Raw genomic sequence first — 25,066 nt, forward strand, 5'->3', positions numbered from 1 at the left:
TCGGACTGGAGGAAGAAGAGGGACTCGTCACCAAGACAACGACCGGGTACGTATGAAATGCTTTTTATTTTATTTTTAATCAGCAGCCTCTTTTCTCTATCAGTGATTGATAGAGATAAGTGGCTGCCTATTTGTATAATATTTTTAACCGGTTTCGGTCAAAACGGGTTCGGCCGAACCCGGTGAAGTTCGGATTCGCTGCGAACCGAACTTTTCCGGATGTTCGGACCGAAACCGGGCTCGGTTGTCCCGGTTCGCTCATCTCTAGTTATCACCATCATCCTTTATTTCCCATGACACCAAAAGTGAGTCAGACCCCACCCACTTAAGTGATTCTTTCGCCCTACAAAGCTGACAGATGCACACAGTCATGTCACAACTAAGCTCAGGAAAGATCACAAAATTAAAAATGGAAAGTTTGAGCTTTGATGTAATTTGCTTGATGGGAAGTAGAAATAATGGAAGACTAGAAGATCTTGCTCATTGCTGTAAATTTTTTGTATTTTTTTTAATTACATTTTTACTCTTTGTCCATTTCCAGGTAATTGAAAGAGAAAGAAGCGCTGGGCTGGTTTCCACGTATTGAGCTCTTCCACATCTCTCTTGTCTTCTTCTAGGTTTTGCATGTGGATCTTGACCTTGTATGGGACACTGTGGACAACAGGTAGAAGAGAATATGCAATAATAAAGCTGGTGTCACTTTAATAGGACCTGGTGGCTTAGATCTCTGAAGGGGAGTCCAGTTACAAATTTTTACATTAATGGGCTTCAGGGATATATGCTCTGTGATTGTTGCATTTATTTATTATTTTTTTTTTTTTCGACTACAGGGTTTAGAAGAACAGCAGTTGCATATCTAATCACCTCCTGTGTTTTATTAGATAATTTGTCAAAAATTTACTAGAATTTGGTTTGCAGATATTTTTGATGTTTTTGTATAGATATGTACATGTAGACATAGGCATAAGTGACATGCATGAACTCTGCACGTCTTGACTTTTTATTTATAGGAGGTGTTGTGCATCTCAGGTTCTTATTAGATCAGTCTTTTAGCCACAAGCACGATTTTTATGCTTTTTAAAAAAAAAAAAAATGTTATGCTAGGATGCAAAATTGCATGGAGGTGCCCATGAGTGTATAGTGGTGGATGGTATTAGGTGTCTACTTTCGGAAAATAGAAAATATATAAAGTATGCCGGTATATTGTTATTTTTTTCCATAAATCAGGTATTAATTGCGAATGTCATGAGTGTGAAAATTGTCCTGACTATACCTAGCTTTGCAATAATGTATAACAAAGGGGTATCCACTATGTTCAGAAAGAAGGTTTTGCCATAAGCAAAGACGGGAATTATTTAGTGTAAGAGTATTAATACTATGGAATGAATAATATGTTGATTATGGGCAGTAGATTACTGGAGATGGGTCTTGATCCAGAGATTTATTGCCATATTTGGGGGAAGAAATTTTTTTCCCCTCTGGACCAAAATGTAAGCAGATTAGGTTTTTATATTTATGCAAATTTTTTGTAAAAGCCCAACTGGGCGTTTTTAAAAAAAAAAAAAAGGCTCCATGTAAAGAGCCGAAATGTCGCACAAGGGCTAATAAAAAGGCAATTTTTTTCACTATTGCCTCTTATTGTATGACTATCTATCTATCTATCTATCTATCTATCTATCTATCTATCTATCTATCTATCTATCTATCTATCTATCTATCTATCTATCTATCTATCTATCTATCTATCTCATATCTATCTATCTATCTATCTATCTATCTATCTATCTATCTATCTATCTATCTATCTATCTATCTATCTATCTATCTATCTATCTATCTATCTATCTATCTATCTATCTGTCTATCTATCAAGACCGAGTTGTTCATTTTGTAAAACTCATGGTGGTACAGTATAAGTTCAGCCATTTTAAAATTCCTAACTAAAGGCCCATTTACATGGGCTAATGATCGGGTAAACAAGCGTTCATATGAACGTTCGCTCCCGATTATTGCCCTGTATAAACAGGGCAATGATCACCTGATGAACGGGGAAACGGTCGTTCATTAGCTGATCTGATCTTTTATGCGGCCGTAAATATGGTCACTTGTTGGCAGCACATCTCCCTGTGTATATAGAGAGATGTGCTGCTCACATGATGCAAACGCATGGGAACGAATGACCGTAGTTCCGATAGTGCGTTCCCATATATTACCTATCATAGCTCCTTGTGAAAGGAGCAAATGAGTGCCGAGCTGTCTTGTCGATCAGCGTTCATTTTCACGGCCCATATTGGGACATGTAAAAGGACCTTCAAAGCAGATAAAAACAAGGGGACATATATACAAAAACACAGAAAAAGGCCATACTTACAAATGGACAATTTTTTTTTTTTTCATGTAAAAGGACCTTAACTGGTGACAATGTGTAGCTACAAAGTGTCTTTATACTTACCCTGATTTCTTGGGTAATTTTTGAAGGGGAATGAATGTATCAGCTTTAACCTTGTAGGATTCCCTGCAACAAAATACATATTGTAATATAAACTATAGGATAGGGATTTATTGTTATTATTATTTATTTTATGTTCTGAAGTTTGTTTTCCTGGCTCTGTTATTTCTCTTCAGGGAAGGCTTTCTTAGACCCTCTTCACAACGCGTTTTGGCCATCCGTCGGAGGTATACGTCGTGAGCACTCCCAACGTACGGTATACGTCCAACGGGAGGCCAAAACTTATAAATTGATAGTGAGGTTAGGAGCTTCCCCAGGGTCGGAGTTTTCGGGCAGAGCTATTCTTGAAGCTTTGCTCGTAGACTCTGGCCCTTGACATGCTCCCGATGTTCTTGTCCATATACGGACAGTGATGTCAGGTGCTTCCACAGTGTCCGAAGTCAATGAACAAAGCGGCTGTGCAGGATCCTCCAGCAGCATAACTGTCTATATATGTACAGTTAAGTCACTGGGGAGCTTCCCAATGTATACGTTTAATGTATACTAGTGACGGATGTCAAACTGTGGCACCTGTCACCATAGCTTACCATGTTAAATAAAACATACTGGCTCAGTGGTTAGCACTGGTGCCTGGCAGCACTGGTTCCTGGGTTCAAATCTAACCAAGGACAACATCTGCATGGAGTTTGTATGTTCTCCCTGTGTTTGTGTGGGTTTCCTCCCACACCCTGAAAACATACCAATAGGGAATTTAGATTGTGAACCCCGGTGGGGACAGTAAAAGAGGACCTCTGTACAGCACTGTGTAATATGTTGGTGCTATATAAGTAACTGAAATAAATACCAGCCTGACAGGGGCCAACACAGCACTATTTTTACTTATGTTGGGCTAATGGAGCCCTATGGACACGTTTATTATTTAGATCAGGAGCTTTCCCGATGTACACAATAAACGTGGTTCATAACTGCGATGTGAGGAGGGCCTTAACATGCTACAAGAAGCATTTATATTTCAGCAATTTATTTTTTCTGGATTGACCCTGAACAAATTCCCCCGTGTGATTAAGTAGATTATTTTGGAACCCTCAATATGCGATGGTATGAACTAAAACAACATAATAAAGATGATGATGATGATGATGATGATGATGATGTCCCCATACGGCTATATCGATGGAAAAATAAAAAAAGTTGCAACGAAGATGTAGATGAAAAGCGAAAATGAAAAAGCAAAACCGGAGGGAAGGGGTTAAAAATAATAATAACCATATTAATACTTTACTGCCACCACTTCTAATACTACAATTGATTGTTATTGGTAGTAGTATTAATTATTATTATTATTATTATTATTATTATTATTATTATTATATTATTCTAATAATAATAGTTTTACCACTACTACTACTACTACGAATAATTACAGTAACAACCATCAGTTGTTGTAGTTGAAGAATTAGTGGCAAAAACTATTATTATTATTAGTATAATAATAATAATAATAATAATAATAATAATAACAATCAATCAATCAATCAATCAATCAATCAATCAATCATAGTATTAATCTGCTAGGCCAAGCCTCTGGCATGATCTAGCAGGCATTCACTACAGGCAGACCTGGGGGCCTTAATTAGGCCCCCGGCTGCCATGGTAGACACAGACACTCGGCGATCTTATCACCGGGTGTCAGTGGGATGAGAGGCTATTGAGCGCCGCATCTGAGGGGTTAAACGGGTAAGATCGATACTAATATCGATCTTACCCGTTCGTGCAGGGATGCCCCCAGCCCTCCGCTACCTCTGGTAGCTGAGAGCAGGGATATTTAACGGCTCCCTGCTCTGTTTATTTATTCTGATGCAGCGCCGTGAAAAGGCTATTGCATCAGAATAAAGGCCATTAGAGGCCGCCTTGAAAAGGCGTATCGGCGGTCATTAAGGGGTTAATAGTAGTATCATTGGTGGCACTAAAATTATTATGGCTATTATGATTCATTTTAATTGTAATAGTAAAATTATGACGGCGATGATTAGTATTCTTAGCATTATCATTAGTAGCAAAAGTATAATTATCAGCATCAGTAGTGAAATTATTATTTTTATTATGCTGATGCTGCCACTTCTACTAGTGATAATCATCATAATTTTACTACTGAGAATGATAATAATTATCTTTGTTTTACTACTACATTAAAAATAATAATAATAATGAAATTGGTTTATAGGGCAATTCCACTTGAAAAGGTGTTAAATAAAAATAGAGGGTGCCCCAATTTTTTTTCGAAAATCTGGAGTGCATGGTGCAAATCTCCATTAACTTTCTTTTCTCCCGAATACCCGAGAGCTGGACTCTCTTCTGGTCGAAGTGATTTGGTTAAGGGCAAACCCTGGTACATGTGGGTCAAACATGGTCCGTCCTGCTTAAAGGGGTTGTCGACTACAGGACAACTGATGACCTATGCGGTGGATGATCTGTGGGGCTCCGACACTTGGACCACACACCGTTAAGCCGCTCCAGCTGCCTCCGAGCAGCGGCTGTACATGACAGAAGCAGGTTCAGCAGCACGGCCTCTATGCTATGTACGAAGCCAACTACTTCCGGCTCCGTACTTTGCATAATGGTCCATAACATCCGATGCTCGGAGGCAGCTGGAGTGGCTTAACGGTGCGGTGTCAGACCCGCACCTATGATATACTGGTGACCTATGCGGTGGATAGGTCATCAGTTGTTCAGTAGTGGACAACCCCTATAAGACTTTTCTCATCATGCTAGACATATTCTTCTTTCCTGCTCTCGCTTTTAATTCTCACTGTGATTATTTGTTCTATTTGCTGTAATTGACACATGCGCAGAACGGTTTGATTTGTTTGTACTGTTTTTTTTATTACTATATACATTGTACCAAACTTTATATTAAAAAAAATATAATAATCATCATATTAATTAATTAATTAATTAATAACCATAATAATAATAATAATTTTATTGCCACCTCTACTACGAGACTACAATCGATTGTTATTATTGTTACAATATTAATAACCACTAATAATAATAGTAGTAAAACAATAGTAGTAATAATGATAGTAATAATAATAATAATAATAATAATAATAATAATAACATATTATTACTAATGCTGATGATGATGATAATAATAAAAATTGTTTTTACTATTGCTTCAGTTACTACTTGATGACAATCTTTTTAACTTAAACAGAAAAGTGCAACATAATGCGGAAGATACTTGTATGCAAATACCTGTTTATTTGGATTCTTGCCAAATACTTAGGGTTATAAAACTCCTGCACTGTAAGGCTTTATTCAGACGAACGGGAAAAACGTCCGTGCAACGCGCGTGATTTGCACGCGAGTTGCACGGACCTATATTAGTCTATGGGGCCGTGCAGAAATGTCCGTGATTTTTACTCAGCGTGAGTCCGCTGAAAAAAAGTCATGACATGTCCGTTCTTTGGGCGTATTGCGCGAATCACGCACCCATTGAAGTCAATAGGTGTGTGAAAACCATGCATGTCGCACGGAAGCACTTCCGTGGGACAAGCGTGATTCGCGCAACAGCTGTCAAAAGGATGAATGAAAACAGAAAAGCACCACATGCTTTTCTGTTTACAAACATCCAAATGGAGTGTCATAATGATGGCAGCTGCGCGAAAAGCATGTAGCCGCGCATCATATGCTGCTGCCCCACTGAGCTGTTAAGTGGTTTTTGCGCATGCTCGTGTGAGTGAGGCCTAAGGTTGGGTTCACACGACCTATTTTCAGACGTAAACGAGGCGTATTATGCCTCATTTTAAATCTGAAAATAGGGCTACAATACGTCGGCAAACATCTGCCCATTCATTTGAATGGGTTTGCCGACGTACTGTGCAGACGACCTGTCAAACTGGCGTTATCTACAGAGGGGCCTGTATGGCGTTCTCTACAGGGGGGCTGTATGGTGTTATCTACAGAGGGGGCTGTATAACGTTATCTACAGAGGGGGCTGTATAGCGTTATCTACAGAGGGGGCTGTATAGCGTTCCCTACAGGGGGGCTGTATGGCGTTCCCTACAGGGGGGGGCTGTATGGCGTTCCCTACAGAGGGGGCTGTATGGCGTTCCCTACAGGGGGGGCTGTATGGCGTTCCCTACAGGGGGGGCTGTATGGCGTTATCTACAGAGGGGGCTGTATGGCGTTATCTACAGAAGGGGCTGTATGGCGTTATCTACAGAGGGGGCTGTATGGCGTTATCTACAGAGGGGGGGCTGTATGGCGTTCTCTACAGGAGGACTGTATGGCGTTCTCTACAGGGGGGCTGTATGGTGTTATCTACAGAGGGGGCTGTATGGCGTTATCTACAGGGGGGCTGTATGGTGTTATCTACAGAGGGGGCTGTATGGCGCTAACGCCATACAGCCCCCCCTGTAGAGAACGCCATACAGCCCCCCTGTAGAGAACGCCATACAGCCCCCCCTGTAGGGAACGCCATACAGCCCCCCGTAGGTTACGCTGTAAAGCCCCCCCTGTAGGGAACGCCGTAAAGCCCCCCCCCTGTAGGGAACACCATACAGCGTCCCCCCTCCCAAAAAAATGCAACCTACAGTGTGTCCTACAAAAGACATGTATCCCCTATCCACAGGATAGGGGATACATGTGTGATCGCTGGCAGCGATAGGGGGGACGGGGGACCGAAAGTCCCCTGAAGTTCTCCATGACTAACCTCTGACTTCCGGCGTCTGCGCAGCTCAATAAAAATTAAAGGAGCACTGGTCACGCATGCCCACAAGCGCGACCGGTTCTCCATTCATTTCTACGGAGCTGCCGACACAGACCCTGGAAGTCCGAGGTTTGAGATGGAGAACTTCAGGGGACTTTCAGTCCCCCGTTCTCCCTATCGCTGCCAGGGATCACACATGTATCCCCTATCCTGTGGATGTCTTTTGTTTAATGGCAGAGCGGGAAGATACCTCCCTGCTCTGCCGTAGTGTTCAGTGGAGTCGCTTTGTAGCAGCCGTAGTGGCTGCTAGCGGAGCCTCCGGCCATGGTGGGGGCCCGTGCCGGCAGGCGACACGGGCCCCCTCATGCCACGGGCCCCGTAGCAGCCGCTACGGCTGCTATAGCGGTAGTTACGCCACTGGTGCCGACACTTGCACAACCTGACCAGGTGAGTTTCAAATATCTCAGGATGTACTATAACTAAGTGGGGTAAAACGATAATACCTTAGAGGAGCGCTGTATCCTTTTCTCCCTCTTTTTTTTATTTTCTACATTTGTATGGCTTGTGGCAGTTTTCCCCTTGGCAGACTGTATCTCTAATTCTAAGTTTTCCCTGAGCTAGTGGGTGGAGCCTAACTGCTATCATGTCTTCTATACACTGCACACATAGAGACAAGGAGATTCCTGCTCTCCTATGTCTATCTATCACATATATAGAAGATGCCGCAGCATGGAGGAGATTATACAGCAGTAATGAGCAATGTAGCTGGAAATTCAGCACTGGGGTGAGATGTAACTTTTACTAGAAGCAGCAGCCTCATAGGGGTAATTATACAGCAGTAATGAGCAGTGTAGCTGAGAATCCAGCAGTGGGGTGACATGTAACATTTACCAGCAGCGTCTGTGTCTCCTCTGTCTATGCTCCTGTTACCTTCCCCAAGCTCCACCTCCCCACTCCTTAGACTGCTATGAGCAGGGTTTCTTTGTCTCATCTCTCTTTCTGCTCTTTTCTCCTGCTTCTCCCTCTCCATAGACTTCTATTAGCAGCATGTCTGTGATGTCCTGCTCCCTCCTCCTGCTCGTCCCCCCTTCTCCATAGACTTCTATGGCAGCATTTGTGTTTCTCATTCTGCTCCCTCTTCCTGCTCCCTCTTTACATAGACTTCTATGGGCAGCAGCATCTGTGTCTCTCTCTACTCCCTTCTCCTCATCCTCCTTCCTATAGACTTCTATGGGCATTGTGCCTGTGTCTTCCTGCTCCTGCACCCTCCTCCTGCATGAGGGAGGGGTGCTATTCATAAAGCACATGCTTCATGGCCCTCCAGGATATTACTCACAATAGCATGCACGTATGGTGTGTCCCCTCCTGATAGTACAATTATTTACCATTAGACCTTTATAGGATCATTATGCGTAAACCTAGCCTAAAACTGCCCTTACACTTCCAACAGCTGTTCTGTTGTTAGCTGTTCCGACCAACTTCTCTGATACACATACACACTTGGTTCGGGTGAGGGGAATAGGTTGCTGCATTAAAGGGTTCTATTACAGCCGCATTAGCTGAAGCTCCTGTCCCAGTTCTATTGAATTAAAGTTAGATCAGACCATACAAATAAGATTAGAACATAGGACTGTGGTAAAATAGTGATCTACGAAGGGTTCAGTAAAATACTCGGCATCTGTATTAAGGCAGTCGGAAATGAGCATTAGAATTACATTTTCAGACTACAAAATTGTTGGCTACATTGTGTAAATGATGAGCACGCACCTAAAATTTACCACCGGCATTGTAGAGCCAAGTTTGTGAAAACCGGAACTGTATTCTACTGTTCGGAAAGGTTTATCACCTGGATGAGCCTCAGGGATTCCATTTCGAGGATCAAAAACTAGAGAACAATGTCATAAAGAAAAGCTTTTTTAAATGTGCATTTTCAAAATAATGTGAAAAACTTGTCTTGATGATCATAGCAATCAATCACATTACGACTCCTAATTTTTCAGAACAGCCTAAGAAATTAAAGCTGAGCCTTGATTTGTTGCTATGGTCAACAAGACCTGTTAAACAGTTTTGATAAATGAAGAACAATATCATTATTTGTATTACAGAAAGCAAAGGGATTTCCTGAACAGCAAATTTATCTACAGTAGTTATGTAGTGGGGGAGGGGAGACACATGTCACTACATAAAAAGATTGTATAAGCGTTATTGTGAGCCACGAGGAGTTGGTGGCCTGAATATGGTTGGATATCCCCCAAAAATAGTCTATAAAATTTTGGGATATTTTAAACCCCGCCCAGATCAACCCATCTGGGGTCTAATTCGTGGGACAGTCCCGTAAAGGAATGGTTTGGCGTTAAATCTTGGAGGAAATAGAGGGGTTAATTGAATAATGAAGAGATTTTTAAGGAGGACATGGGAGATAGTAGGAACAAGGTAGAGAAAGAATCATAGTGACATGTCAGCAGTTTTGATTTGTGGGGGTCCGAGCACTGAGACCCCGACCAATCGATCAAACGAAGAGGCAGAAGTGCTCCTGTGAGCGCTCAGCTGCTTCGTTTCGGTTTGGATTTTGCTGGAAAGCGATGTATCGGAGTACGGGATCATAGACTTTCTATTGAGCCCGAACACTGCTACATTGATTTCCTGAAAAAGACGAACAAACACAAAGTGGCTGAGCGTTCACACGAGGACTTCTGCTGCTTCGTTTGAGCGATTGGTGGGAGTCTCAGTGCTCGGACCCCCACAAATCAAAACTTCTGACATGTCACTATGACATGTCAGAAGTTTGTCAAACGTTTAGTTACACTAACAAGGGAGATTGAAGAAAGGAGTGAAAGGGGCGAAGGCAAGAAGAAGGAAGAACGAGGATCGAGCCATTAGAAAAAGTCCCCCAGAGGTTACAGCAGTAGTACTTTGCAGGTCTTCATAGAGGTTCATGTTTGCTATGGCAGCAAAGCAAGAAAAGGGTATTTGATGGCAAGAAATTATTGAAATAGTTGTGATTAATCCTGGTGGTAGCAGGAGGGTATTACACGTATAGTGCATCTCTGGTTAGATCTCATGCAGCTGGCAAAAGTGAAATTATGCCACTGCATGTACCACAATATTCCAATGACTCTAGGGGAGAACACCTCCTTCATACAGCATACGATGCTGCATGGCACTTTTTTTTAAATATATTTTTTTTAAACTTCTGCCTTCATGTAAAATTTAAAGGCACATAGAGGTACAGTATAGGTCCATAGCAGACTATGGGTGCAGTATTATGGGTCTGTGCTATACAGATCTATAATCTGTTCACACATGGTCGAAATTTTTCACATTTTCATATTTTCACATTTTTCAAATCCGTAGCAAAATCTGTTACATGCAGAATTGGATGCAAATTTTATTGTGGATTTGTTGGAAATTTCATGTGCTCACACTTTTTCATCTACGTTAATGTAAGTGCGTAAGCTTCAAAGGGGTTTTGAAGGAATGAGGGTAATATAGGGGGTTAATGCCCTGTATAGGAGACCATCTGGGGTATATGGGGTCATTTAGCCTTATGTTGGCCGCTTCATTTGTATTGCACAAGGGACGTATTTATAAGGGTAGCAGAGGTAGCAGTCATACCCGGACCCTGGAGCCTGAAGGGGCCACAAAAGAAGACATCAGTATTATAACTGTCACGTAGTAGGTGGGTGCCCTGTTACCGGTTTTACATTGGGGCCCAGGAGCTACAGCCTCGGACAAGGTCGTTCCACACAAGGGCAGTTGCCTGTTCATTTATTTTTATGCCTCATCTTATTATGTACGATTTAAAAAGCTGACTTGTTGACTTCTCCGCTGTAGGGTAATCCTATTCTTTGCATTATTTTGAGGGCGAAGGTGTTTATTTGTGTGTTGCTGTTTTCCTATATTTTTTGCTGCCTCATTCAATTGTTCAGTTATAAAAAGGAGCGTGACATATTCAATACTGGAAGAAGAGCGCAAGGAGTCTTGAAGAAAGGTAATCTGATTTTCTAGTGAAATAGCCTCTTAAAAGTAAGGTCATGATTTACAAACTGTTAAGCACAGGCTCCCTCTTTTGAATAATTTATGCAACTGCATGCAGCGAACATTACATTAATGCAGAGAATATGACACCTTATTCTAGTAGTCATGTATCTAGTGGATTACTTAACCCCTTCCCGCCATTTCACGTACAGTTACGTCATGGGAGCTTGTGTTTTCCCGCTATTCCACGTAACTGTACGTGAAAGAGATGGAGCTGGCTCAGGAGCTGAGCCAGCGACATCACCGCCGGGTGACAGCTGTATGTTACAGCTGGCACCCTGAGGTATCGGCCAGGACCGGAGCTAGCATCCGATCCGACCGATTAACCCCTCACATGCTGCGTTCAATAGAGATCGCAGCATGTGAGGAGTTTATAGCCACCGGCACCCCAGCAACGTGATCGCTGGGTTGCCGGTGGATGCAAAGGCGATCGGAGGGCTAATACTTACCTCCCGGTCTGCCAGTAACGGAATCCTCCTATGCCCCGTCGTCGGCGGGGCCCAGGAGCCTTCCGGTACCATCGGCAAGATTGCGCCGGCTCAGATTCCGGCTCAGAAGCTGAGCCGGCGTCATCAGCAGTGGGTGTTCGCTGTATGCTACAGCGGACACCCCGATCTATCGGCAGGAACCGGAGCTATTCCTGCCATTAACCCCTTCAATGCAGCGATTCAATGCAATCGCTGCATCAAAGTGGTTTGTATGCAATCGGCAGCCCTGCCATACGATGGCAAGGCTGGCGACTGTTACTATGGCAACAGGATGCCTAACAATGGCTTCCTATCTGCCATTACGTTAGCTGATTAGGCCCCGTCCGGAGGCGGAGCCTGATCGGCTTGCTGTCAGTGAACAACTGACAGTTCTAATACATTGCACTACATAGGTAGTGCAATGTATTAGAACATCAAACAAACAGTTGGACCTTCAAGTCCCCTAGTGGGACTAAAGAAAAGTGTAAAAAAAGTGTAAAAAAAAGTAAAAAAAATAAAAGTTGTAAAAAATACAATAAAAGTTTCAAATAATAACACAAAACACAATCGCCCTTTTTCCCTTATCAAGTCATTTATTATTGAAAAAAATAATAAAGCCATACATATTTGGTATCGCTGCGACCGTAACGACCTTAACTATAAAAATATTATGTTATTTATTCCGCACAGTGAACGCCGTAAAAAAAATAACTAAAAAATACTGACACAATTGCTATTTTTTGGTCACTTTGTCTTCCAAAAATTGAAATAAAAAGTGATCAAAAAATCGCATGTACCTAAAAATGGTACCTATAAAAACTATAACTCGTCTCGCTAAAAACAAGCATTCATACAGCTCCGTCGACGAAAAATTTAAAACCGTTATGGCTCTCACAACTTGGCGACAGAAAAAATCCATTCTCTTTACAAAAGTTATTTTATTGTGCAAAAAGTTGTAAAACATAAAAAAGTGCTATAAATTAGGTATTACCGGAATCGGACTGACCCGCAGAATAAAGGTAACATGTAATTTATAACGCGTGGTGAACGCTGTATAAAAAGAACTAAAAAAATATGCAAGAATTGCTGTTTTTTGGTCACCTTGTCTCCCAAAAAAAAAAGGATAACAAGTGATCAAAAAGTCGCATGTACCCCAAAATGGTACCAATAAAAACTACAGCTCGTCCCACAAAAAAAAAACAACCCTCATACCACTACATCTATGAAAAAATAAAATTAGCCAAGGCACCAATAAGCCAGGAAATAAAAATATGCAGTTGTGCAGCCCGAGGGGAACGTTTCTTCTGTTTCAAGTGGCGAATTATTAAGGCCCCTAAAATTAGGGAACCAGGAAGGGGAGGGCTCAAACATATCTGCTGGAAGGGTGCCCGTATTATACCAGGACAACACTTCCCAGCAAAATTCCTCAAACTGCAAAGATCCCGAGTGTGGACCAAAAGGGGAATAAGTAAGGACCATTTATTAGTCCGACACCGGCTTGTGCAGAAAGGATTGTGTCACAGCGTAACACACATCTATGGATTATTTTATTGTTTTTTTTTTACCCCACTATACCACCTGACTATGCTCCTTATATACTCCACCCGCCTTACATGTACCCCCACATTATAAACGGAAACACCAGTAAGACTCAAAACAAGACTACTACAAGCAAAATCCACACTCCAAAAGCCAAATGGCGCTACCTCCCTTCTGAACCCTACAGTGTGCCCAAACAGCAGTTTACTTCCACATATATGGCATCGGCATACCCGGGAGAACCCTTTTAACAATTTTTGGGGTGTGTGTCTCCAGTGGCACAAGCTGGGCGCCACATATTGGCATATCTATTGAAAAACCATTTTCACTCTGCAACATCGAGTGCACACCAATTTCTGCCAATCACCTGTGGGGTTAATATGTTCACTACACCCCTAGGTGAATAGCTTGAGGGGTGTAGTTTCCAAAATGGGGTCACTTCTGGGGGGTTTCCACTGTTTTGGTCCCACAGGGACTTTGCAAATGTGACATAGCGCCCAGAAACCAATCCAGCAAAATCTGTACTCCAAAAGCCAAATGGCGCTCCTTCCCTTCTGAGCCCTACTCTGTGCCCAAACAGCAGTTTATGGCCACATATGTGGTATTGCCGTACACAGGAGAAGTTGCTTTACAAGTGTTGTGGTGCTTTTTTTCATTTATTTGTTGAGAATATGAAACATTTTCAGCTAAAACTATGTATTATTGAAGAAAAAGGATTTTTTTTATTTTCACTGCCCAATTCTAATAAAATCTATGAAACACCTGTGGGGTCCACCGAGCCACCGAGCCTCTAACATGTATGGGCCGGGCGACACGGGTCCCCTCATGCTTGGGTGCGTCACTAGCACCGGAGGTGGCCCCAGTACTAGCAACAGTCACCCCCTCTTGCAGTAATTGTACCTGCATCTATAGCACGCAGGTACAAATACATGCATTAGCGCTGAATGGCCGGGCATGTGCCGGATTATTCAGCGCCTTGCAATGACGCTGATTGGCGGGGCAAAATAACTTACCCCGCCAAACAGCACCTTTGAACGATGCTAGCAGTGCGATGACGTCATTCTGCCCTGCCAATCAGCGCCTTTGAACGATGCGTCGTTCAGCTCTAGCAGACCTGCTCAGAAGCACTATATACAGGGGGAGTCTATATGTAGGGATGTGGGCCACTATATACAGGGGAGGTCGTCTATATGTGGGGATGTGGGCCACTGTATACAGGGGATCTATATGTGGGGATGTATGGCACTATCTACAGGGGGGGTCTATATGTGGGGATGTGGGGCATTATATACAGGGGGAGTCTATATGTAGGGATGTGGGCCACTATATACAGGGGGGTCTATATGTAGGGATGTGGGGCACTATCTACAGGGTGGTTTATATGTGGGGATGTGGGACACTATATACAGGGGGTCCATATGTGGGCCACTATATACAGGGTGGTCTATATGTGGGGATTTGGGCCACTATATACAGAGGGGTCTATATGTGGAAATGTGGGGCACTATATACAGCGGGTATATATGTGGGGATGTGGGGCACTATATACAGAGGGTATACACCGTGTTCCAAATTATTATGCACATTGGATTTAAGTGTCATAAACATTTAATTATTAGTTTTTCAATTAAACTCATGGATGGTATTGTGTCTTAGGGCTCTTTGGATCATTATAATCAATCTCAGACACCTGTGATAATTAGTTTACCAGGTGTGTCCAATCAAAGGAAAACTACGTAAGAAGGATGTTCCACATTATTAAGCAGGCCCCAGGTTTCAAGCAATATGGGAAAGAAAAAGGATCTCTCTGCTGCCGAAAAGAGTGAAATAGTGCAATACCTTGGACAAGCTATGAAAACATTGGATATTTCAATAAAACTTAAGCGTGATCATCGTACAGTGAAAAGATTTGTGGCTGATTCAGAGCACAGACGGGTTCGTTCAGATAAAGGCATAATGAGGAAGGTTTCTGCCAGACAAATTAATAGGATTAGGAGAGCAGCTGCTAAAATGCCATTGCAAAGCAGCAAACAGGTATTTGAAGCCGCTGGAGCCTCTGGAGTCCCGCAAACCTCAAGGTGTAGGATCCTCCAGAGGTTTGCAAGTGTGCATAAAGCTATTATTCGGCCAAACCTAAACAATGCTCATAAGCAGAAACTGTTGCAGTGGGCTCAGAAATACATGAAGACTAATTTTCAAACCGTGTTATTTACTGATGAGTGCCGTGCAACCCTGGATGGTCCAGATGGATGGAGTAGTGGATGGTTGGTGAATGGCCAACATGTCCCAACAAGGCTGCGACGTCAGCAAGGAGGTGGCGGAGTCATGTTTTGGGCTGGAATCATGGGGAGAGCTGGTAGGCCCCTTTAGGGTCCCTAACGGTGTGAAAATGACCTCTGCAAAGTACGTAGAGTTTATGACTGACCACTTTCTTCCGTTGTACAAAAAGAAGAACCGTGGCTTCCGTAGCAAAATTATCTTCATGCATGACAATGCACCATCTCATGCTGCAAAGAATACCTCTGTGTCATTGGCTGCTATGGGCATAAAAGGAGAGAAACTTATGGTGTGGCCCCCATGTTCCCCTGACCTCAACCCTATTGAGAACCTTTGGAGCATAATATCTATACGGGTGGGAGGCAGTTCACATCAAAACAGAAGCTCTGGGAGGTTATTCTGACATCCTGCAAAGATATTCAAGCAGAAACTGTCCAAATATTTACAAATTCAATGGATGCAAGAATTGTGAAGGTGATATCAAAGAAGGGGTCCTATGTTAACATGTAACTTGGCCTGTTACGTTTTTTTTTGGATTGAAAGAGCTTTTGATTTCTGTAAATATGACCTCCTGATGCTGCAAATTCAACAAATGACCATTATAGTTCTCTTTACAACCTCTAAAATGTTTTGATCTCTGTTGTGCATAATAATTTGAAACAGTGCATTTTGAGTTTTTTACTTCTAAAAAAAAATCTGTCATTAGGAGATTTGTTCAATAAAATTTGCATTATACTCCAACGGTTGATGGCTTGAAGATTATACTGACTGTCATTTGCATTGACTATTTAGGAAAATCAGCGAAAACTAACATTTGCATAATAATTTGGAATGCGGTGTATATGTGGGGATGTGGGGCACTATCTACAGGGGGGTCTATATGTGGGGATGTGGGGCACTATATACAGGGGGTTATATATGTGGGGATGTGGGCCACTATATACATGGGGGTCCATATGTGGGCCACTATATAAAGGATGGTCCTTATGTGGGGATTTGGGCCATTATCTCCAGGGGGGTCTATATGTTGGGATGTGGGCCACTATATACAGGGGGTCTATATGTGGGGCACTATCTACAGGGGGGTCTATATGTGGGGATGTGGGGCACTATATACAGGTGGTATATATGTGGGGATGTGGGGCACAATATACAGGGGGAGCTATATGTAGGACACTATATACATGGGTGGGCTATTTGTAGAGCACTATCTATAGGGGTGCTATTTGTAGGGCACTATCTATAGGGGTGGGATTTATGTGGGAAACTATATACAGGGGTGGGTTACCTGTGGGACACTATGGGGTCACTATCTACAGGGGGCACGGTGTGTGTGTGTGTGTGTGTGTGTGTGTGTGGAACACAGTGTATGGTACTATTATAATCAGGGACACTGTGTATGGCGCTATTTTAGTGGTGCAGTGTATGAAACTTTACTATATTTAGAGGTGTTGAGAGTTTTATCTTCGTTTATAGGTGCAGACATGTTTAAAAGTGAGAAGTGAAGACATCTGAGCGGAAAACTGAAGAAATGGGTCGTGGTCGGAAGAAATCCATTTTAGAGTTCTGGACCGGAGGAAGAAGAAAAGCACTAGAATCTGAGACGTCACCAGTGAGTCACTTAATCTAAATATTTATTCTGCCTCTAATCAGAAATGTAGTCACTGTATGATCTGCAGCGAAATGATGAGTGGCATGATTTTTTTGTGTGAAACAGCATCTCCCAGCATATCCTTACTATTGTTCGGGCCATGCTGGGAGCTGTAGTTTTATGCCATACAAACCTATACAGCAGGGGTTGCACTAAATTTAGTGGTATTTGTTCTGGTGTTGTATATACAGTATGTACTGACCTTGGTTCTGGGGCTGTATAAATATATTGAGCTTGGTTCTGATGCTGTATTTAAGTACTGAGCTTTGTTCTTTCTGGTGCTGTATATATGTATGAGCTTTGTTCTGGGGATGTATATATGTACTGAGCAAGATTCTGGTGCTGTATTTATGTACTGATCTTTCTTCTGGTATTATATATATGTACTGAGATTGGTTCTAGTGCTGTTTTTATGTACTGAGGTTGGTTCTGGTATTGTATATATGTACTGAGCTTGGTTCTGGGGATGTATATATGTATGAGCTTGGTTCTAGTGCTGTATTTATGTACTGAGCTTGGTTGTGGTACTGTATATATGTACTGAGCTTGGTCCTGGTGCAGTATTTATGTACTGAGCTCGGTTCTGGTGCTCTATATATTTATTGAGCTTGGTTCTGGAGCCGTATATGTCAGAGCTTGGTTCTGGAGATGTAATTATATAGAATATATTTCTAATAACAAAATTGCAGGGCAGATGGAATTGTTCTCAATTCATTGTATATTTAATTGGAACGTGTCTGGTAGTTTTAACCCCTTGAACCGCCACCAGGCATGAATACATGACCTTACAATATTTCCAAATATATGTTTTTTTCAGTTGCAGCAAAATCTTTAAAATCCACTTTTAAAACGGCACACACTATATACTAATTACTCATTAAATGGTCATGGGGCAGTGCCGGTAGCCTGAAGAGTCACATAGTCCTGCCTCCAAACCCAACTTTCCATCTTTGATTGACATCCCCCTGGCTGATACAACTTTCTCGGATGCGCCATTGCCTTATGGCACTATACACAAGGGGGGGCTGTGTGGCACTATACACAAGGGGGAGCTGTGTGGCACTATACACAAGGGGGAGCGGTGTGGCACTATACACAAGGGGGAGCTGGGTGGCATTATACACAAGGGGGAGCTGGGTGTCACTATACACATGGGGAGCTGTGTGGCACTATACACGTGGGGGAGCTGTGTGGCACTATATACAGGGGGCTGTGTGGCACTACTAAGGGGGGGGGACTGTGTGGCACTATCTACTAGGAGGACTGTATGGCAAGGGGAGGGCTGTGGCTCTATCTATAGGGGCTGTGTGTGGCGCAATCTACAGGGGTCTGTGTGTAGCACTATCTACTAAGGGGGGCTGTGTGGCACTATATACAAGGGTGGGGGGCTGTGTGGCACTATATACAAGGGTGGGGGGCTGTGTGGCACTATATACAGTGGAAGCTGTATAGCGCTATATACAGGGTGGGCTTTATGGTGATATCTACAGGGGGGCTGTATGGCACTATCTAAGGGGGGAGGTGGTTGGCGCTATCTACAAGAGGGGTGTGACACTGTCTATAGGGAGGGCTGTATAACACTGTCTACAGGGGGGCTGTGTGGCACATTCTACAGGGGGCATTATCTATAAGGGGGGCTGCTTGTGGCACCTGGGGGGGCCCAGTCAAGAGTTTACTATGGGGCCCTGTCTTTTCTAGTTACGCTCCTGATAAAGATAGATAGATAGATAGATAGATAGATAGATAGATAGATAGATAGATAGATAGATAGATGATAGATAGATAGATAGATAGATAGATAGATAGATAGATAGATAGATAGATAGATAGATAGATAGATATGAGATAGATAGACTTACCTTTTTTCTTTATTCCAATGCTCGTTGGTAGTGTGTGAAGATGTTTTCCCACCTGGCTGCTTCTGTGGACACCACCAATGATACATCGCTTGCCAACATGGTAAGTACAGGGACATCCATAGTTGGGATAAAAACTCCATTCAGCTCCGACATCTAGGCTGCTTTCTACAAAATATAGATGTTATGGGCTTTATTATACATTGTTCTAGGCTTTAGGCAACTATTACCGAAAAAGGCCATACTTACAAATGGACACAGCCAGGTCAGAAACGCTGATGAAGGAGTGAGCAGGTGCTTTAAATAATAATAGCCACTCCCACTGGTCTTGAGGGGAGTGGTGTGTGTGGTGCATGGGATGTGTAGTAAGAAATAATAAATGATTAGTGTGTGTGCAAGTGTAATACTATAAGTGAAATATAGGGGGCAGTAATGAGTGAAGTGCCTCAATAGAAATAAATGGATAATGGGGTGCAAGTGTGTGAAACATGGAGGGATAGTGTGTACGTCATGAGGCACAAAGTGTATAGCCAGGTAGAAGCCTATTTGTGACGCCTTGATAGTTCATAGAGCGGGCTACCCTGCTTGCTATGCCAAAAAACAACAACACACCATGCTCTCCCAGCATCAAAGACCAGGCTGTGTCCAAGAGAAGCGAATATACGTAGTAATGAAAAATACCTGGGGTATTAGTAATCATTTTGGCCAAAAGGACGCAAGCTCGCAATCCACGACAAGGATCCCCAGACTTGTGAGTCCCTAACTCCTTAAATGGAACAGAATGCTCCTGATGTACAGACATCGGTTCTCGGTTCTGTTTAGGCAACTATTGTAGCACAACTTTTGTCAGCTCATTGCGTCTGTGTCACAAATCAACAAAAGTTACAGCTGACTGCAGATTTCCTGCAATCCAAAATGGTTGTGTGATAGTAAGGGCCAATTCTAGCTTTTTTACTGCCTGAGGCTAAAATTTTAATTACGCGCCCACCCCCAGCATGTTCTACATCACTAGCAGCCTTCCAAAAAAAAATCATACCACCTATCATCTCACTGCAGATCATACAGTGTCTACATTACTGATTAGAGGCAGAATAAACATTAACATTAAGTGACTCACCGGTGACGTCTCAGATTCTAGTTGTTCTTTTTTTGTTTTCTTCTCCATTTGGTTCAGACCTCTTTGATGACTTCTCTCGTCCAGGGCCCATTTCAGCTGTTTTCCGCTCAGATGTCTTCAGCTTCTCACTTTTTCAAACATTTCTGCACCTATAAACGAAGATACAATTCTTATGGTGCCACACACAATGCCCCTAAATATAATAGCACAATACACTTCACCTCTAATTATAATAGTACCTTACACTGTGTCCCATACACACACAAAGACTAAAAGAGAAAAAACACAGCACGGCGCCACATGGTGCAGATTATCCAAGGAGAAATGAAGAAAGGAAGGGAACAATAGTTTTTCTCACCTTATGGAGTTGTGCGACAGGCACAACTCTGGAAATGGCATGAAACAATCCAAGTAAGTGTAGCTGCAGCCACGGTCCAATGCTCGCAACAATAATTGTCGCCACAAAATGTACAAGAATAAAGAGAAAAAGTGTAGGACCCCACAGCGGCTCACATACAGCCCTACCGCCTGTAGATAGCGCTGCCAATATAGCCCCCCATATACAGCACGTCCCCCCCTGTAGATAGTGCTACACATATAGCCCCCGACATACAGCCCTACCTACCCCTCTGTAGATAGTGCTGCACATATAGCCCCTCACACTTTTAGCAAAAAAACAAAACTTTACATACTCACCTAAACACATTCCCATGCAGTCTTCTTCCAAAGCAGGTCTGCTGGGGCTCAGCGGCTTTCATCGTTGCGTCGTTGAAAGGCGCTGATTGGCAGGCTGCCTTGCCCTGTCATTCAATGATGCAAGCGGTGCAATGACGTCATCGCGCCGCTTGTATCGCCAAAAGGTGCTGTGTTGCAGGGCAAGTCATTCTGCCCGGCCAATCAGCGCCTTTCTACGTTGCGTCATTGAAAGGCACTGATTGGCAGGCTGCCTTTCCCTGCCATTCATCGACGCAAGCGGTGCGATGTCGCGGCGCTTACGTCAGTGAAAGGCGCTGAATAGAGTCATATAGACGCAGGTACAATTATACTGCAGGAGAGGGTGGCGACGGCTGGTTTCAGTGGCGCCGCCACCCCCTCAGAGAGGTAGGAGGGCGCTGCCTGAGGCGAGATAGTGGTACTCCAGAGAAGTCATTGGAAAGTGATCCTGTTGTGTAAGAGTTGAAAGAGGTGTTTTCTGGGACTTCGATATTGATAGGTCTTCAATATCAGTTCAGTAGGGGTGCGACACCCCCAACGATCAGCTAAATGAAGGGGAAACGGCTCACCAGCAAGATCTGCAGCCTCTTCATTGTTTACCAGGCTCCGTACATTCAGTACTGGCTGTGCCTGGTATTGTAGCTCTTTGCAGTACCAGGTACAGCTACTAACAAATGTACGTAACTGTGCCTCGTAAATTATCACGAGACCGCACCGTACGCTAGAGCACAGCAGGTCCTTTAATTAGATGATCGGTGGGAGTGTCGGAAGTCAAACCCCCACTAATCTGATATCTATCCTAGCCTTTTTCAATGTGTTTTTACAGTCTTACTATAGGCATTGCTTGACACAACACTTATGTTATCTCAACTTTAATGTGAGCGCTCACAATCACAAAGGCTGAATTTAAAGAGAAACGGTCACTATGTTAGACCATCAGTGAAAGGCCCTATTAGAAATACTAGTACTAGTAAGACTTAAGGCCCTAGTACACCGGTCGATTTTGGCTGGTGCAGCGAGTGCATATCAACGAGGCAAAAAGGAGCTAGGTGTACCGAGGTACACTGAAAGCCAATTTCCCAACTGCTGACTGATATTATTAAAAAATAACTTTTAATGATTTTACCACTAAGAATGTCCAGGTGGACATAAACACTGTATACGAACAATTTAAAAGTTATAGCTCGTTGATCGGCGCTCTTTTGCTTCTGTCACAAGTAGCTATGTTAGGGGACGAATGCTCGAAACTTCGATCGCTCGTCCCCATACGTTATTATCATGTCGGCATGAGAGATGTGCTGCCGACAACGATAATATTTAACTTTTTTAAAACGATACAATCAGCCGATGAACAAGCGTTTGTTCGTTCATCTGCGACCGCTGCCCTGTTTACACAGGGGAATTATCAGGAACAAGTGTTCTATGAACGGTTGTTTGCCCGATAATTGCCCAGTGTAAAACCCCCTTGAGGACCTGTTCTGATGATAGATTTGTTGCAGATTTTAGTGCAGACTCTGCAAAGTACAATACAAGTGCATAACGTTTTGAAAACGCCGTTCACATGTAGCAGATAGTTTCCGCTGCAGATTTGAGGGCATGCTGTAGATTTTAAAAATCTTCAACATGCCTAATATGTTGCAGATTGTAGCTGCAGATTTTACTGTTTACTATGCATAGGTGGAAACTGCTGCAAATTTTTGAGAAAATTCACATGTAACACATGCAAGTTTTGCTCCACTTTAGCTGCGAATTAACCCAATAGTCTCGGATGAAATATTCTGTCTCTACTAAACATACCCTAACTATCATTGTACGAAGATTTATTATTCACACAGAGACATGGGGGGGGGGCAGGAATGGATTATAGGGAGGGCACATTGGTCATGTGCCCTAAGGCTATGTTCACACGGAGTATTTTGGGGGAGGAATATCTGCCTCAAAATTCAGTTTGGAACTTTGAGGCAGATATTCCTCTCCCTGCACGCCGATTTTTGCGGCGATTATCGCGCCATTTTTCGCCCGCGGGCATAAAACAGCGAGAAATACGCTTTCTCCTGCCTCCCATTGAAGTCAATGGGAGGTCAGAGGCGGAAGCGCCCGAAGATAGGGTATGCCGCTTCTTTTTCCCGCGAGGCAGTTTTACTGCTCGCGGGAAAAAGACGCCGACGCCTCCCATTGAAATCAATGGGAGGCGTTCTCTGGCCGTTTTTGCCGAGTTTTGCGACGCGGTTTCCGCGTCAAAAAACTCGGCAAAATACCCCGTGTGAACATAGCCTAAGGCTTTCACCATCAAAGGACCAAGGGGGCTACCACCATTCCTCCCTGATTGACATTCAGCGATCCTATCCAATCCAGAAGAGGTAGAAAGGTGGACTCACATGAGCATCCCTCTCTTTTTGAAGTCTAAGGGAATCACGGTCTTCATAACTCCCGATAACTACAGTTGACAGGGCCACACAAGAAGTTGCCAATTTTTTTTTGCCAAGGGGCCACCACCAGCCTTAGTTAAGTCTTGATAGAAAGTAATGTATAAATACAAATGTTAAGGTTAATTATAAGCTCAAAATCTATCCATTCCTTATAATGTCATCATGACCATGCACCAGTCCATCATTTTGAAAGATACATATGGCCACAATGCCCTGGCGCCACCAAGAACAACATTTTCAGTGAGAGCCAGTCATTTCATTTGGCACAAATTGCACTACATTTATCAAGCTGGCATATGAAGAATAATTCATTTGATGCTACTCATTGTACTCTTCTTTATACCATGTACTGGTCTAGTCTATAATAAATTTGGAGCCACCATTGGGAATTGTTTTGGGGTCACGTCTCTTGAAATCTGTCACGGGACAAGGGACACAAGTGCAGGGCTGATAATAGTTACAGTATAGTTATCAGTACTGTGTCTTGTAACAAGTCGTGCACCTGTGTGTCCATCACATGACCAGGACAGATTTTTATCAGCTGGTAGTAAACAATGAAGGTTCCTATTGAATGACAACAAGCAGAGATTTTGAAAACTGAGAAATCCAGTAATCTTATTGGAAAATTGTACAACTTTTCATCATACAAAGAATAACATTTATTTGCGGAAACCGTAAAATCAGTGTTTCCTATATTACTTCATCTAACACATTTAAACTCCATGAAGTCAAATGCCATGTTTCCCTACCAGCTTCAGTGGTCAAGTAATAAGTAAGGAATGATGATGTTCCCTGATGCACATCTTAAGGCTGAGTTCACACGGGGCGGATACGCTGTGTAAGAGCACGCAGCGTATCTGCCCTGTGCGCCGCAGGCAATTCCGGCCAAAAAAACGCACCAAACTGTGGTGCAGTTTTTTGCCCGCAACGTCCGCTGCTGAAAACTGCAGCACTTAGCCGGCCTGCTACAGGCCGGCCTCCTGGGATGACGTTTCATCCCAAGAGACCGCTGCAGTCTGTGATTGGCTGCAGTGGCGGTCACATGGGATGAAGCGTCATCCCAGGAGGTCGGCCCTCTGACGTCATTCAGACCGGCCTCTTGGGATGACGTTTCATCCCATGTGACCGCCGCTACAAGCTCTGATTGGCTGCAGCAGTCACATGGAATGAAACGTCATCCCAGGAGGCCGGCCTAGAGGAAGAAACACAGACTCCTGGGTAAGCATAAGATTATTTTTTTTCTGAGTTGCGTTTTTTTTGCGGCAGAATCGCTGCAAACCCACTGCAAAAAAACGCAACAACTGCTAGTTGTTGCGGGTTTTACACCCCTTTGAATTCAATGGGGAGAACACGCAACAATTAAGCAGCGTTTATGCAAATATTATTGACATGCTGCGGAATAAAATTAGACACTGTAGGTCGCTTTCTGAGCATTTTTTTTTTCAAAGAGTTCCGTTGCGGAAAATCCGCAGTATTTACGCAACGTGTGAACTGACCCTTATTGTGCTTACTTGGATACGATCTCTGAAGTCCAAGTCGCTCTGGAAATATTACGTCTGTAATATGAGGCAGGGGAGCTTCTGAATATCGAGGAGAAGGCAGCCATCGTACACAATCTAGATCGCAGCTGTGGAGAAACATAGAAAAGTATGATGTGTTATATTCTATATAAGGCCTTATACACAAGATTATATTATGCCTCTCTATTACCAAGTAGATGTATTGAGCCGTAACATTGCAGCCATGACGGATGAAGTACGTAAAAATTGTGGCATGCGCCATCAGATGCCTTTTTAAGTTGTTATTCTCCCC

General features: G+C 43.1%; 1 protein-coding gene across 1 annotated transcript; it reads right to left on the reverse strand.

Annotated features, from left to right (window-relative positions):
- Positions 1-476: 476 nt before the first annotated feature.
- Positions 477-24,999, reverse strand: SPATS1 (spermatogenesis associated serine rich 1). The gene is made up of 6 exons (XM_075863559.1): positions 24,965-24,999; positions 24,766-24,881; positions 18,998-19,162; positions 8,934-9,051; positions 2,453-2,515; positions 477-651 (listed from the first exon to the last, which is right to left on the reverse strand). The coding sequence occupies exons 1-6, from the start codon at positions 24,997-24,999 to the stop codon at positions 513-515; spliced, it is 636 nt and encodes a 211-aa protein (XP_075719674.1). The 3' UTR covers positions 477-512.
- Between the last annotated feature and the right edge of the window lie 67 nt (positions 25,000-25,066).

The sequence above is a fragment of the Rhinoderma darwinii genome, chromosome 4 (genome assembly GCF_050947455.1).
Source record: "Rhinoderma darwinii isolate aRhiDar2 chromosome 4, aRhiDar2.hap1, whole genome shotgun sequence".
In the NCBI taxonomy this organism is placed as follows: Eukaryota; Metazoa; Chordata; class Amphibia; order Anura; family Rhinodermatidae; genus Rhinoderma; species Rhinoderma darwinii.